The following is a 13,128-nucleotide window of genomic DNA, read 5'->3' as shown; positions in this document are numbered from 1 at the left end:
CGCAGGCTTGCTTTTCTCACTGCCGGGCAGCAAACACGTGGCTGGTTCTCCGTTTGTTTCTCATCGGCTTTAATTACAAGATCCCCCGCACCGGCACTGCTATAACACTGCTCAATTGGACAACTGGAACCCCAGAAAACATTTTTATTAGCGTAAGGTGCTGTAAAACCCAGCTACAAGCAATGCGACGCAATGGGAGAAAGTGCTTGCGACGAAGCGACACGCCATCCACGCGGACGAAGCTAAACCAAGATTATCCGCCAACCTGGCCCCTCCCGGCCTCGCTTCTGCCCGTCTTTGCCGCTGTTTTCGAACCAACGGTGTAATTAGCCACCGGTAATAAACCAGGGCTGCAACCCCTGCGTACCTCCTGAGCGGCTCAGGGAGCACAAGCCAACCTGAGTCACCAGGTTTAAATTTAAATTTTTCTGGAGAACTTCCTGTTTATGGTTCTCCGGTTGGACCGATATAATTTTAGGTTGTTAACCCTTTCCAGCTCCTGTGGCAGGCCCGGCAGCCGTGAATCACACTTCTTTTATAAACAAACACTCGTCTGGTGTATAATTACCCTGTCAATAACTGGGTGTGTGGTGCCTTACAGGAAGAAAGCAAAAAAAAATAAGGATTTTTTCTTTGTGTTTTCCTACATGGGTCAAATATAAACTAAAATGAGGCACCTCCCTTACTCTCGCAGGCACAGGCTGTCCCATCCGCAGCCAGGTGCCGTCACTCGATGTTTTTGGAAGTGATGGCATCAAGCTATCTCGGTGGAAGGAGGCGAAAAAGATGTGGTCTTTACCCGGGGGAGTGAGTTACCCCAAGGAAAACCAGCTTGCACGACGAGCCATGGTGGCTGCTGGGCAATCTCTGGCAGCGCGGGAGCAAGCACAGGGTTCAAGCTGGAGCTAGGCTGGTTCCTAGCGGGAAAGCACAATTAAAAGGGTGATTAAAGCATTACCTGCGCACAACCTTCCCCTCTCCCTTGTCTGGCCAACCCTGCCGACACAGGTTATTTAGAGAAGCAATCCTGACCGCCGTTGTGCGCTGGCAAGCTGCGTTAAATCAAGGCAATTCTGGTAATAAAAGAGGGATGCGGGGAACGGGCAGGGCAAAGCCGTGAATCGGCATCGGTCGGGTGCCACCGAGCCGGCAGCGCAGGCAGCAGCCGAGGGGAAGGCAGCGGGGAGCGCAGGGGGTCCCACGTGGGGTTCCGTCCCGTCCCCCATCTCCGCTGCACCGCAGAGGGGAAGGAAAAAAAATCCCAGTTACTTTCTTCCAGAACAAAAGAAAGTCACTGGAGCGCTTCACAACGCTGCAAATACACTTTGAAGCAGTAAATATCTCTATTAGCATCGTGATGCCAGTTGGCTAATTATGTCTGTCTCGGTAAAACCTCTAAAAAATAACCCCGCGCAAGTAATGTCTATTCACCATTTTTTGTTGTTGTTGTTGTTGTTGCTATTTTACAATTTGAGATAATCTTCCTGGTTTCTGAATCTTTGCCTTTTAATATGGTTCAGGGCGGAGGGGGGAAGATGCATAAGCAGGAACAAAAGCAATAAGGAAGAAAAAAAAATGAGAGGTATGGATCTTATCTGAGCTTTTAAAACAAATGGATACACCCCGCGCTTCGAAACACGATGGCAAGCTGCTGCTGGCACCCAGAATTTTTGCCCCTCCGTGAGTCGGCGTCCCGGCCTGCGAAACGGAGGGGACAACATGTGCGTGACACAGCAACGTTACAACCATTTGCTTAAAAACTAAGAGCCACCAGGTGGTTTATTCTGTTTAAAAAATGTATGATGGGCATAATGCAAACAAGTTGGGGAGAGATGGGTCGGTATCTTTTATTGCCATGGATTATCGGCGTGGCACGGTTATCACCGTTACCTTAAAAGCTGAGCACGGGTCTATATACACCGAAGGAAAACCAGAATCGGTGCATTTTTTTGATCTCTCATTTCTGCTGAGCGAGAGAAAGCTGGGGTTGTGTTTGGGGTGTGAAATCCCTTGAAATCCTGTTCCTGAAGAGTGCGAGCTCGCTGAGTCACAGCCGGAACGTTCCCACCCTGGTCCCCCCCCGCGCCGCAGGGCTGGGGGAGCATGCCGGCCCCCGGCCCGGCCACCCGCACCCCAGCCGGGGAGGTCGCCGGGAGTTTGGGAAAGCAGTGGGGTTCAGCTGGGAGGGAGGAGGACGAAGCACTGCAGGGAGGGGGTGGGAAGAGCTTAAAGTAGGAAAAAAAGTGTGGGTGGAGAGAATCCTGCAAGCTTCTACTTGGGGATGCTCAGGAACCCCAGGGAGGGGAAGGTGGGAGAAGCTGTGGCTAATTTTCTCTGAAGTTTCCCCAGCAATGTCATATATTTACTTGGCTTTTCCATGTGCAAACCCAGGGCCACACACCAAAGCAGCTAATTCTCCTCTGGATGCACAGGAGAGTTGCAAACAAACCTCGCAGGCAGGGGGGGAATACAGCTCAACGAGGTCTGCAGGGAGCTGGAGTTTAAAACATGTAGCTCCCCCTCCCACTCTCCGCCAGTCCCCTGAAACGAAGGCACGCAGGAATTGCCAGCGTGAATCAGACTAAATCATCGCTAATTTAGGGAGGCGATGGTCCTTTTACTGCGTTGGAACAAGCAGGACATCAAACCTTGGCATCACCCCCGGCCCGGAGCAGGCGGCGGGGGGGCTGGGGAGCCCGGCCGGCGTTCGGAGCGTGGGCAGGGGAGAAATAATCAGTGGATGCGACCCTTTCCCCCACAGCACCTTTCATCTGAACATCGCTTTGCAACCCCTAATCAGGCCCCAGAAGACCCCTCGCAGATAAGCAAGGGATAAGCACGAAGCATTTTCACCCACAGCTGATAAGCCGCCGTCCCTGGGGATGCTGAGCCGAGCCGCTTGCTGCCGAACCAGGGGCTGGGGAGGGAAGGAAGGATGGACAGACGGCCGGACAAGCAGCACGCGAGGGAAAGGGCAGGGAGAGCTGAGGCCGGGGCAACGGGCTCACTCACTGCGCGTTTTGGAGGTTAATTACCCAGGCACTTAGGAAAAGTGACGCCGAGTCTCTGGCAACCACGCACCATCAAAATCAATATTTCTGCCACAGGCGGTGGTGGACACGGGCGGCGTTTGCCAGGGACCGGCAGGTCTAAACGTGGTACGAAGCGGCGGTAACAACCGGTTTTTATCGGTAACAACACCACCGTCAGACCACCAACTAAATTCAGGTTTTGTGAAAAGTGCCCGCTTCCCGTGGAAAGTTTCAGGGATTTTTTTTTTTTTTTCTCATCGAAACCCCAAGCAGCAGCGAGCCAGCGCAGCCTGGATTTCTGCCAGAGCTTTTCACTCTTTGAATTTCCACCAAAAATCTCAATTCTTTCACCGGAAAGAAACCTTTCTCTGCCTGCAGCCAGGAGGACGATACCCAGCCTCTCGTGCTGCAAAGGGTGACCCCAACCCACCGAAGCCGGTCTTCCCAAAGATTTTTGGCACGTGGCACGCCGAGGGTTTCTACAAAACCATTCGTTTATACCTGATCCTCCGTGAAGCCAAAAATTGGCCCTAAGCTACCCCAGAAACTCCCCCTGCCACAGCCAGGGGCCCTTCCCCAAGCCCTGCTCTGCTCATGGCGAGCCCTTCCCTTCGCCCGGGTTGTGCCGAGCTCCTGCTTTGGGAGAGGACTCGGCTCGAGGTGTAATTGCAGCCAGGAAACCTGCCTGTTCACGGGACTAGCTGCTATCCGGGAGAGATCAAAGCGTTCCTGCAAACATCAACAGGAAGGTTGGGAGCATTCGAGGAAGGATGCGAACGTGGAGGTAATAACTTTCACTTTCTCATTGCCATTATCGAGTGAATTTGAGTGAGCATCTCCATGGCTGGAGGGCACTTCTCCTCCCCATGCCGTGCCTTCTGCACTCAGGTAAGCGTTACTACAAGACATCGGTGTTAGGAAAGGAGCTTTCCGTGTGGGGAAAGCCAGAGAAACCCTGGAAGTTCAAGGGCGGCTGTGACCACCATCGGTAGCTGCTGAAACAGGACTAATTATCTCATTAGTGTTTCTGAGTCCTAACAAGTGCTGAAGGCAGCCTGCACAGGACCCGAGGAGAGGCAACGCGGCGAAGGCTGGCAGGGCGTGTGGTGCTGCGCACGTGCACGCCGAGAAAACCAGCCTTGGGCACCTGGACCTCGGGTCTCACGACTTTGCGCTTCTTAAAAATCATCAAAAGCTGCAAATCCGTGGCCGGGTGGGCTGCCCCGGAGCCAGGGGGTAGATCCCAGCCCTGCCCAGGTGAGAAAGGCACAAAGGCAGACACGGGTTAGACATTAATCTCGAGCATCGCTCCGGATGCCTCGCTGTACTACATCGTGTCCATGGAAACTGCATGCACCGTCCCACCCCGCTCCCCCCGCCTCGCAGGAACTCATAGCAACCGCTCCAAACACAGCGCGAAGGCAAAAAAAGGAAAAAATTATTCAAACGGATCACAAACAGCTTATGTCGAGGGAGACTCTGCGCCAAATTCTGGTTTGGGTTTTCTCTTCGGTGGAGATGAGAGGGGAGGTCACGGGGTGGCGAGAGGCAGGGAGAGGAGCGACGTGGGGCTACGGTCCCTCGGAAATAAATGCATCCATCCCCGCAGGCATGCGCTCCCACCTGCGTTTCAACCCCTTCCCTACGAACTTGTAGGCATTAAGCCACAAATGGACGTCAGAGCGAGCCCCTGCAGGAGGAGAAAAGGAAAAAAGGAGATTTCAACGTCCATTTTATGTTGGTTTAGGTCAGCCTGGGGAAACAAGGCACCTTCCTCAACTTCGGCAGCGGAGAGGTGTGCCCGCAGACGGCGAGCTCTTCGGAGCAGGGGCTGCTCGTATCTCTGCATCTTGCACAGAGCCAAGCACGGTGTCAGTGTTAAGCAAATCAAAAATAATGTCAGAATCTACTCTCCCACCCATTCCAAGATGAGCATGAAAAAAAATAATGATATTTTACTCACCCATCAAAAGAAAATTACTCACGCCAGGCGCGTGGGCGAGCAGAATTTTGCAAGGCTGTTTTAGGCCCTGACTATGCTACAAAAATATCCATTTTAAGCATGGTTGTGAAACACGGTTGTGGCTCAACTATAACACTGTTTTTTCGCTACCTGTACAAAGAAGGCGGAAAAAATAATAATTAAGAAATAACCACGTGCTAATTGCTCTCCGAGGACCACGCCGGGCGCTGCGATCTCCCACCGCAGCGGAGGATGCGGTGCATGGCTCTTGCTGGCTGCTTCACGCCGGGAGATGCTGCGGCGAGCCGAGGTGCCGGCACTGCCCGGCTTGCAGAGGGCACGCCAACGTTTCGGTTTCGCTGCGATAATACTTCTGGGATGCGCAAACCGCCTTGCACGGGTGCTACACACTGCAGGGAGGTGTTTGGGAGCCGCGCGCACCTCGCTCACCGCTTTGGTATCCAGTTGCTTCATCCAATCTAATTTTATCCCGTGCTCATCTCCAAATCCCAGTTTCGTTGAAACCCGGAGAGAAGGGGGAGGGTTACCATTGACCACGAGGGGACTGCGATTCGGGCTCCGAAAAATATCAATATTGATTCACGGGAAGGAAAACGGCGCCTTGGTCTGTGTTTGCATCGCACCTGCCCAACGTGGCCACAGCACAGCTCCGAAAGACGGAAAACAAAATGAATAACCGACAAACCTACTCTTACGCTACAACCCAGCTACGCCTGCCACCTCCCCGCACTCCCCTCTTCCCTTGCTAGCAAGCATAAATCCCTGCAGCCAACCGTCCCTTCCGAGACAGGCAGCTCCTCTTCACCTCCATCCCCAAATACTTCAGAAAACACATTCTCATTAACTCTGGATTGCATCCGATAAAGATCTGGGGAGTTAAATATCGCATAACCGTACAGTTCCACTCCCAACTTTAAATCGATGCCAGCTCCTTAGTCCATTTAGCGAGAGCTCCCTGCCAAGAGGCATCTGGTTTAGCAGTCCGGCAACGGCAACCCCCCATGCAGACCAATAATACGCTGCAGTGCAACAAGAAAACACGTGCTTCGCACTGTCTCACTATCAACATTTGCTTAACATATTTTTTTCTCCCAGTAAATACCAGCTGTTGCAGCGGTGCCGCGAGGCAGCGCTCGGATATCGAGCCGTCACACTATTAAAACCCCCTTCCCGTTTGTAAAATCACCTGCGGGAGCTGGGAAAGCAGAAGAGGAGGTATTTAGGAGTCCGGTGACGAGGTGCAACAGCATTTGGTTGTATGCGGTTTCACGACCTTTAAAAACCCTTTCGATGGTCACAAATTAGATGCTTGCGGCAACTGAGGATGATGATACAGTAAAAGCCATCACTCTGTTTCTCTTTATTTTTTTAAAAGGAGTGATGGTCAAGGTAATCACTGGAGCATTTTCCCCTCTCTCCTCCAAAACACACGGCTACAGGTGAGCGGTGAGGAAGAGGGGGATGCGGACGCGTTCAAGAGACCCCAATCCACGGCGTAAAACCTAAAGAAAACCACCACGCTCTGCCGAGATTTGGAAAACATCTCGTGTCCATGCAAGGCTGTTTCCCAAAACAAGCCTACTCCTGCTCTAAATAAAGCTTAGCCTAGAAAGACAGCACTGCCTAGTTGCCTAGGCGCAGGAGTTGGGAATTTGGGGGTTACTGTCACCAGCGGGTTACTCTTTGCTCTCCGGAGCAAAGTTTTCCCCTGCTGTTACAGCGGGCATTGCTGCGTTCCCAGTCTCGACATGGCACAGAGAGCACCAACCCGCCAAGCGCTCGTGAAGAGCGAGGGAAAGCAAAGGATTAACCACACGCAACTCAGGAGGCATCTACCATCCCGCTTGCAAACAGCCTCTTTGCCCTTTAATCTCTAGGGATCTCCAACAGGCCTTGGTGAAAAATTAATTAAGGTAATGAGCGTACAGAAGCAAAATTGGAGGCAGAGTTCTGTGCCGCTTCCCCAGCACGATCTGCAGGATAAAGCTCCATCCTCTTGATCGGCCCCAACAGCCGACCCCCTAAAAAAGGGGGTTTAATCAACGCTGCCCCGGGTCTAACGGTGCCCGTTGCCGGAGGGAGACGCACGTGCGAACTAAGCAAACATGCTCTGCTGCATAAAGCAACCTCCCACCCCGCCGGGCTGGAACAAAGCTCGCTCCCTCCATGGGGACGGCAGAGCAGCGGCGTTGGGGCCGGATGTGTTTTACTCTGACGTTTGAGGAGCAGGGCATGACCCCGGCACAATCGACTCCCCCGGCCCCGGCACGCACGCCGGCATTTGTTACCCGCTGCCCGCGGGAGCGTAACCCCTCGCCGCGGCGGTGAGGCGGACGTCACGCCGAGCCCGTCCCTGCCAGCCAGGCGCTGAACTCCGGCCCCTGCCCCGTGAATAGCGCGATTCATCCGGGGCGGGTGGCTGCGTGAATTATCAGCCAGGAGGGCTGGCAGGGCCGGCCGGCCGGCGAGGCCAAACTGAGAGCGATTGTGTCTCTGACACGCTGCCGAAGCCCCGCGGGGTCCGAGCCCCTCGCGTTCGCGCGTAAGCGGAGCCACGATACGGCGAAGGACTGACGCCGCTGGAGAAGAAAGAGGAGACTCAGATTTCAGTGGAGTCCCGAGTCCCCCCCTCCTTCCAGCAATGACCTTTTATTCCTCCCCAGCAAAAGGCGAACACACCCGATCTCTCAGCAAAAGCCACGTGTGTTGTAGGGAAGCCATCAGACGCCATAAGCTACGGTCTCCAGGCGAGGTCCCCGGGAACAGCGTGGCCGGACGGACACCGGAAAGCGCAGAGGGGAAGCGTTGCAGCTCTGTACCCAAATTATTCCACATGTATCATGTGAAGGGAATACTTATTTCTTACGTTTTCGGCTCTGCGGCTCCTCCCAGGAGAGTGGAGCAGGTCTCTTCCACCGGCTGGAGCTTTCCGAAAGCTGCCCCCGGGCCATGCTGCCCAGGCAAAAGGCGGCTCCGAGACCCTCGTTAACCAACGCCGTCTATAATCATGGCCGCTCCCAGATGAGTAAAGCAGAACAAAAATGAACCCGGTGGATAAGTGGGTATTTTTAAGCAAAAAGCCCCATTTTAATAGGTACCTGTGTGCGCATGATTATGTTGTTGAAGTATGTTTCCAGACCACAACTTCCCCCGCTCCCAACCCAAAAAAATCTTCAATTTTCACCATTTGCCTGCCCTGGCAAACTCAACCTGAGACCGCCAGGCAAGGGGAAGGCCTTTTTCTCCTTAAACCATCACATCCTTCCCCTCTCTTAACGGTGCCGGCTCTGCATCACTATCTGAGATGAGAAATGGCGCACAGCAATCAAGATTAATTTCTAATATAATTAAACAAGCGGTGGGGAGATGGGCAGAAGCAGCACGCCAAAGACACCGTGGCATCCCAACTGGGCTTTTCACAAGTCTGATTCAAACACACGTGGGAACCCCTCCTTTTTTCTTTTTTCTTTTTTTTTTAACGGAAAAGCTTTACTTTAATGGAGTCGAAGGCAATTTTACAGCGTTTCAGACTCACGGACCCAGCGGGCTCAGAGGGGACCTTTGGGGAGCCCCCACCGAACCCTTCGCCCCGCAGCAGCGGGGAGGTGGGAGGGCTGGAGGGGGGCAAGGGGCTCGGCCTGGGCTCCCCTCACCCGGGATGAAGGCCGGGCCCGGGGAGGCACGGGCCGCTGCTGCCGGGGGCACGGGCGAGGGGCCCTCCGGCTGCGCACCCGTTAGACACCCGTGTACCCTACAGACACAGCTTCGGGGCAGCTACACCGGGGCCGAGCCCGGTCAGCCCCGGGGCCCCCCCACTAGGCCGCCAGCCCCGGCGGGGCCCGCGGGGAGAAGCCGGGGCCTGGCGGGCCCAGCGCCGCAGCGGGCCGGGCCGGGCCGGGCCGGGCCGGGCCGGGCGGCGGGCGTGACGGCGAGCCCCAGGCCGGGCCCGGGGGTCCCGCGGCGGCGGGGCGGAGCGGAGCGGAGCAGGGAGCGGAGCCCGGCGCGGCCGGGCCGGGCCCGGGGGTCCCGCACTCACCAGCTCATGGTCCCCCGCCGCCCCGCGCCGCTCCCGGAAGTGCCGCCGCCTTCGCCCCGCCCCTTCCGGTAGCGCCGCCACAGGGCGGGAGGAGCGGGGAGCGTTAACCCGCCGCGTGCCGCGCCGGGGGTGACGTCGGGGAGGGGCGTGACGTCACGGGGGCAGGGCAGGGCAGGGCAGGGGGCCCGGAGCTGTGTCCGGAGGGGAAATCGGGGAGAAAAAGCTGAAAATCCTCCGGTTTCAGTGCAAACCGCGGGAACGGGGCGGGGGGTGCTGAGTGAAACCACCGCGGCACCCCAAAACCGGGCGCACGCGAGGGCGCGGGGTGGTTGGCAGCACCCTAGGGTGGGCGAGGGCACGGGGAGGGGACGCCCGGGAGGTGGGCAAGGGGAAGGGGTGCCCAGCAGCACCCTAGGGTGGGCGAGGGCGCGGGGAGGGGATGCACGGGAGCATCCCTGGGGTGGGCGAGGGCGTGAGCATGGGGTGCCCGGGAGCACCCTAGGGTGGGCGAGGGCGTGGGGTGCCCGGGAGCACCCTAGGGTGGGCGAGGGCGTAGGGAGGGAATGCCCAGGAGCGCCCTGGGGTGGGCGAGGGCGTGGGGTGCCCGGGAGCACCCTAGGGTGGGCGAGGGCGTGGGGAGGGGCAGGGCTGCCCCAGCCAAGGAGATCCAAGGGAAGGGCAGCGGGGATGTGCGGCACGTTTGGAAGGGTGGGAGCACCCAGTTTTGGGGAGAAACCCCCCAAATCCGGCTCCAGGAGGCTGGGCAGGGGCGGGTGGGGCAGCGAAGCCTTTTCGGTGACCGAAAACCCTCCCTGTCCTCAGCACCGTCCCCGGCAGCCACCATCCGCCACCGCCGGCCGTGACCGCGGGGACGGCGGGGTGAAGCAGAAGACCCCCGAGCTCTGGCCGCCCTTGGACCCCCGTCGCCAGCCCGGGGTGACGTCCCGGCGCGGGGGGAGCAGGCTTGGTCCCCGTGACACCGGGCTGGCGACAGCACGTGCCACCGCACGGGGCCGAGGGGAGGAGGCCCGGGATGGGCGCCAAGGATGGCTTTATCAATTAGCAGGTGGAGGTAAACAGCGCGGTAATTACAGCCAGGGAGGATGATGCTAAACTGGGAAGGTGTTACCGACACCGGTGAGGACAGGGGATTAGCCGAAAAGGAGCGAGGCCGGGGGCAGACCTGGGCGGGCAACCAGCGGGGACGGTGCCCAGGGCGGCAGAGACCCCGAGCACCCATTTTGTGCCGGGATGGGGAGAAGGAGCCGGGGTCGGCAGCGCCGGGGCAGGGGAGAGGGCGGATTGCAAGGCGGCTTGGTGGCACGGTGGAAAGGAATCGATTTTGGGGTGCCGGTGGGGTGTCAGAGCAAACCCCGAGGGGAGGCAGCCAGGAGGACCCCGCCGCGCCCTCGGCCGAGGGGAGGAAGAGGAAGGAGGGAGCGAGGCTGGTGCCAGGAAGGGTTTGCCGGCGGTTCCCGCTGCCTGCTGGGACACGCCGCTGCTCCTGGCCGCCGTCCCCGCCGTGACGCCGGCACTTCGGGGGGCAGGGGACGCGGCAAGGAGGGGCCGGAGGCAGAGCTGGGACAAGCGGGTCCTGGAATCTGGGTGTCCCGATGGCCACGGGGCTCCGGGAGCATCTTCCATGGAGGCTCTGCCCCGCGTGTCACCCTGGCCTGGGATGGAGAGGAAGAGGGGACAGATCCGTACAGCGCCGGCACACGGCAGGAGACGAGGGTCGGGCGATCCAGAAACCATCCAGACCTTCTGCAGAAGATGTCTCCTGCCGGGGCAGCAGGAGAGGCTGAGCTGGTGGCCGGAGGCTGAGAAGATCAGGGAGGGATCCCACCAACATCTGTGGCATCAAGATCTACCAGCTGCAAACCAGGAGCTTCTGGGTGCGGGTCCTCGTCGCTCCTGACCCTGGGGACGGGGTCTCGGCTCTTGGTGCTCCTCCTCAGAAGCGTATCCTGTCCCGTGGAGAGCTCTTGGGTTTCAACAACAGCTTGCAAAACCCCGAAGACCCTCAGCAGAGAGGAGCGAGGTGTTGGTGGCCTCCCCGGGAACCCAGAGCCGCCGTCGAGAAGGGAAAGGCAGCAAGTTGTGTTGAGCTGGTACGTGACTGGCAAGCCCTTCCCTCCTCCCCAGAACACAGATAGCCCAGAACGGGGATGGAAAGTGCCGTGTTTCCGTAGCAACCAACATTTTCGTGCAAGGTGCTGCACGCACTCCATGCGTTTTGCCACCCAAGGGTGCTCCTCACCTTCCTGCTCCACGCAAGGGGGGTCCTGCCCGGCGGGACGCCTGCGCCCGGGTGGCAGAGTGGGTCCCCAGCCCGGCACTGGGGCCACGATGCCTTGTTGACACCTGGTGGGCTCCTTCCCTCCTCCTCCTCGCCCACAGCGAAGGAGCCCAAAGCACTGGCGCAACCTTGGGTGGCTCCTCGCCGTGGCGCGGTGATGCCGGCGTGGCATCTCCCGGCAGCCTTTGCCGTGCCACCGCCTGCCCGTGCCCGGCATCTCCAACATCTTCCGGCACAAGCCACCAGTGGAGACAGGAGTAACCACCACCACCACCACCACAACAGCACCCTCACATTGATGCTGGGGGCCGCGGCGGCTCTCCCCGCACCATCGGCTGTGTCCACGGCGGCTCCGGCTCCTACCCTCGGCTTGTCCGAGCCGCGCAAGGGGACACCGCAGGGACCGGCAGCTCCAAAACCAACACGCAGCCCCTGATCGCTGCGGGACCTCCGAGACGCTCAGAACACCGAGGGAAGAGCAGCCCCGGCTCACCCCGACCCTGCGCCGCAGACGGCAGCCCCCGCCACCCCTCCTGCCCCGCGCCGAATCCAGCAGCCGCTCCGGCCTCGTCTTAATGGTCACCAAAGACTCAACCACCCGGGAATCCACTCGGGGACGCAGGAGCCCACCCGGCACAGCGCCCGTGGGCTCCAGAGCCGATTCCCCCAACGCCACGAGATGCCATCCCTGGCTGGGCCAGGCGTGCCCTGAGTCACCGGGCAGCCACCCCAGGCACCGTCTGCCCCGGGGTTCTCCCCGAAATTAAAGCCTCTTCAAGCCGGGAGCTCAGCGAAACCCCAGGGACGGGCAGAGCCGCCCCGGCCTGGCAGGAGCAGCAGCTTCTCCGGGGCCCGGCTGCGGATGCAAATCAAAAGGCAGGAAATTTGATGGCGGTTCCAGTGCCTCCACACCCCGGGAACACCGGGAAAGACCGCGGTGCCAACGCCGGCCGCCGGCACCACCGGCGAGCCCTGGGGAAAGGGGAAGCTTGCGGGACGCTCGACCGCTCCGGTCATGCTCCAGCCCAGCAGAGCTGGACCCGCGTGGACCAAGAGACCCCCAGACCCTCAGCATCGTCCAGCCTTCCCCTCCAGCACGATCCCAGCCTCAGGAGAGCCAGGGCTCCAGCCCCGTCCCCGGGGAAGGAGTTAACCATGGCGGGCCACCACCCGTGCGCCCACTTCAAATATCCAAGCGCCTCGTCCCGCTCCTTCTCCCGTCCGTCCCTCGTGCCCGTACAAGCGCCGGCTCTTGAAAGCCGGTGGGTGATTTTTAACCCGAGCGACCCAGCCTGGCCAAAATCCCCTCTCCGCTCTGTACCTGCGGCGATTTGGCCGGCGAAAGACGCGGGGGCATTACCGGCTGAAGCGGCGCGATCCTCTTTCGCCCACCGTTATCCGACAGACGCGACCCGGCGAAAGCCGCCGGCAAAATGGTGACGGGGTCAAGGCGGCGGCGATGGCACGAGCAGGGAAAAAGAAGACGCAAGGTCAAGGGCAAACCAAGGACGTGGCGGTTTTGGGGGGGGGGGGCTGCGGGGCACACCCCATCCCTGCGCGGCCGGGAAAAGGGGGGGACGCGAGGAGGCAGCCGGTCGCCTTCGGGGTCACCCAGCGTCCTGGCCAGCTGGTCTCGCCGCGCCGTCCTGCGAACAGAACTGAAGGAGAGGGGGGGCTGAGAAAAGGTTGGGTTATTTTTAAAAAAATCATAGCAACAACAACAACAAAAAAAAAAATTAAGAAAATACAACACTCGGAGGAAAAAAAAAAAGTACAA

General features: G+C 58.8%; 1 protein-coding gene across 1 annotated transcript in view; it reads right to left on the bottom strand.

Annotated features, from left to right (window-relative positions):
• Positions 1-9,248, bottom strand: part of BIN3 (bridging integrator 3) — a 41,438-nt gene extending 32,190 nt beyond the window's left edge. The window contains exon 1 of the mRNA XM_075523458.1: positions 9,053-9,248. Coding sequence (XP_075379573.1) covers positions 9,053-9,060 — 8 coding nt within the window. The 5' untranslated portion in view covers positions 9,061-9,248. The remainder of the gene's footprint in view (positions 1-9,052) is intronic.
• Positions 9,249-13,128: the final 3,880 nt, after the last annotated feature.

This window comes from Mycteria americana, chromosome 23, assembly GCF_035582795.1.
Source record: "Mycteria americana isolate JAX WOST 10 ecotype Jacksonville Zoo and Gardens chromosome 23, USCA_MyAme_1.0, whole genome shotgun sequence".
Classification (NCBI taxonomy): Eukaryota; Metazoa; Chordata; class Aves; order Ciconiiformes; family Ciconiidae; genus Mycteria; species Mycteria americana.
This window is presented reverse-complemented; position numbering and strand designations above follow the sequence as displayed.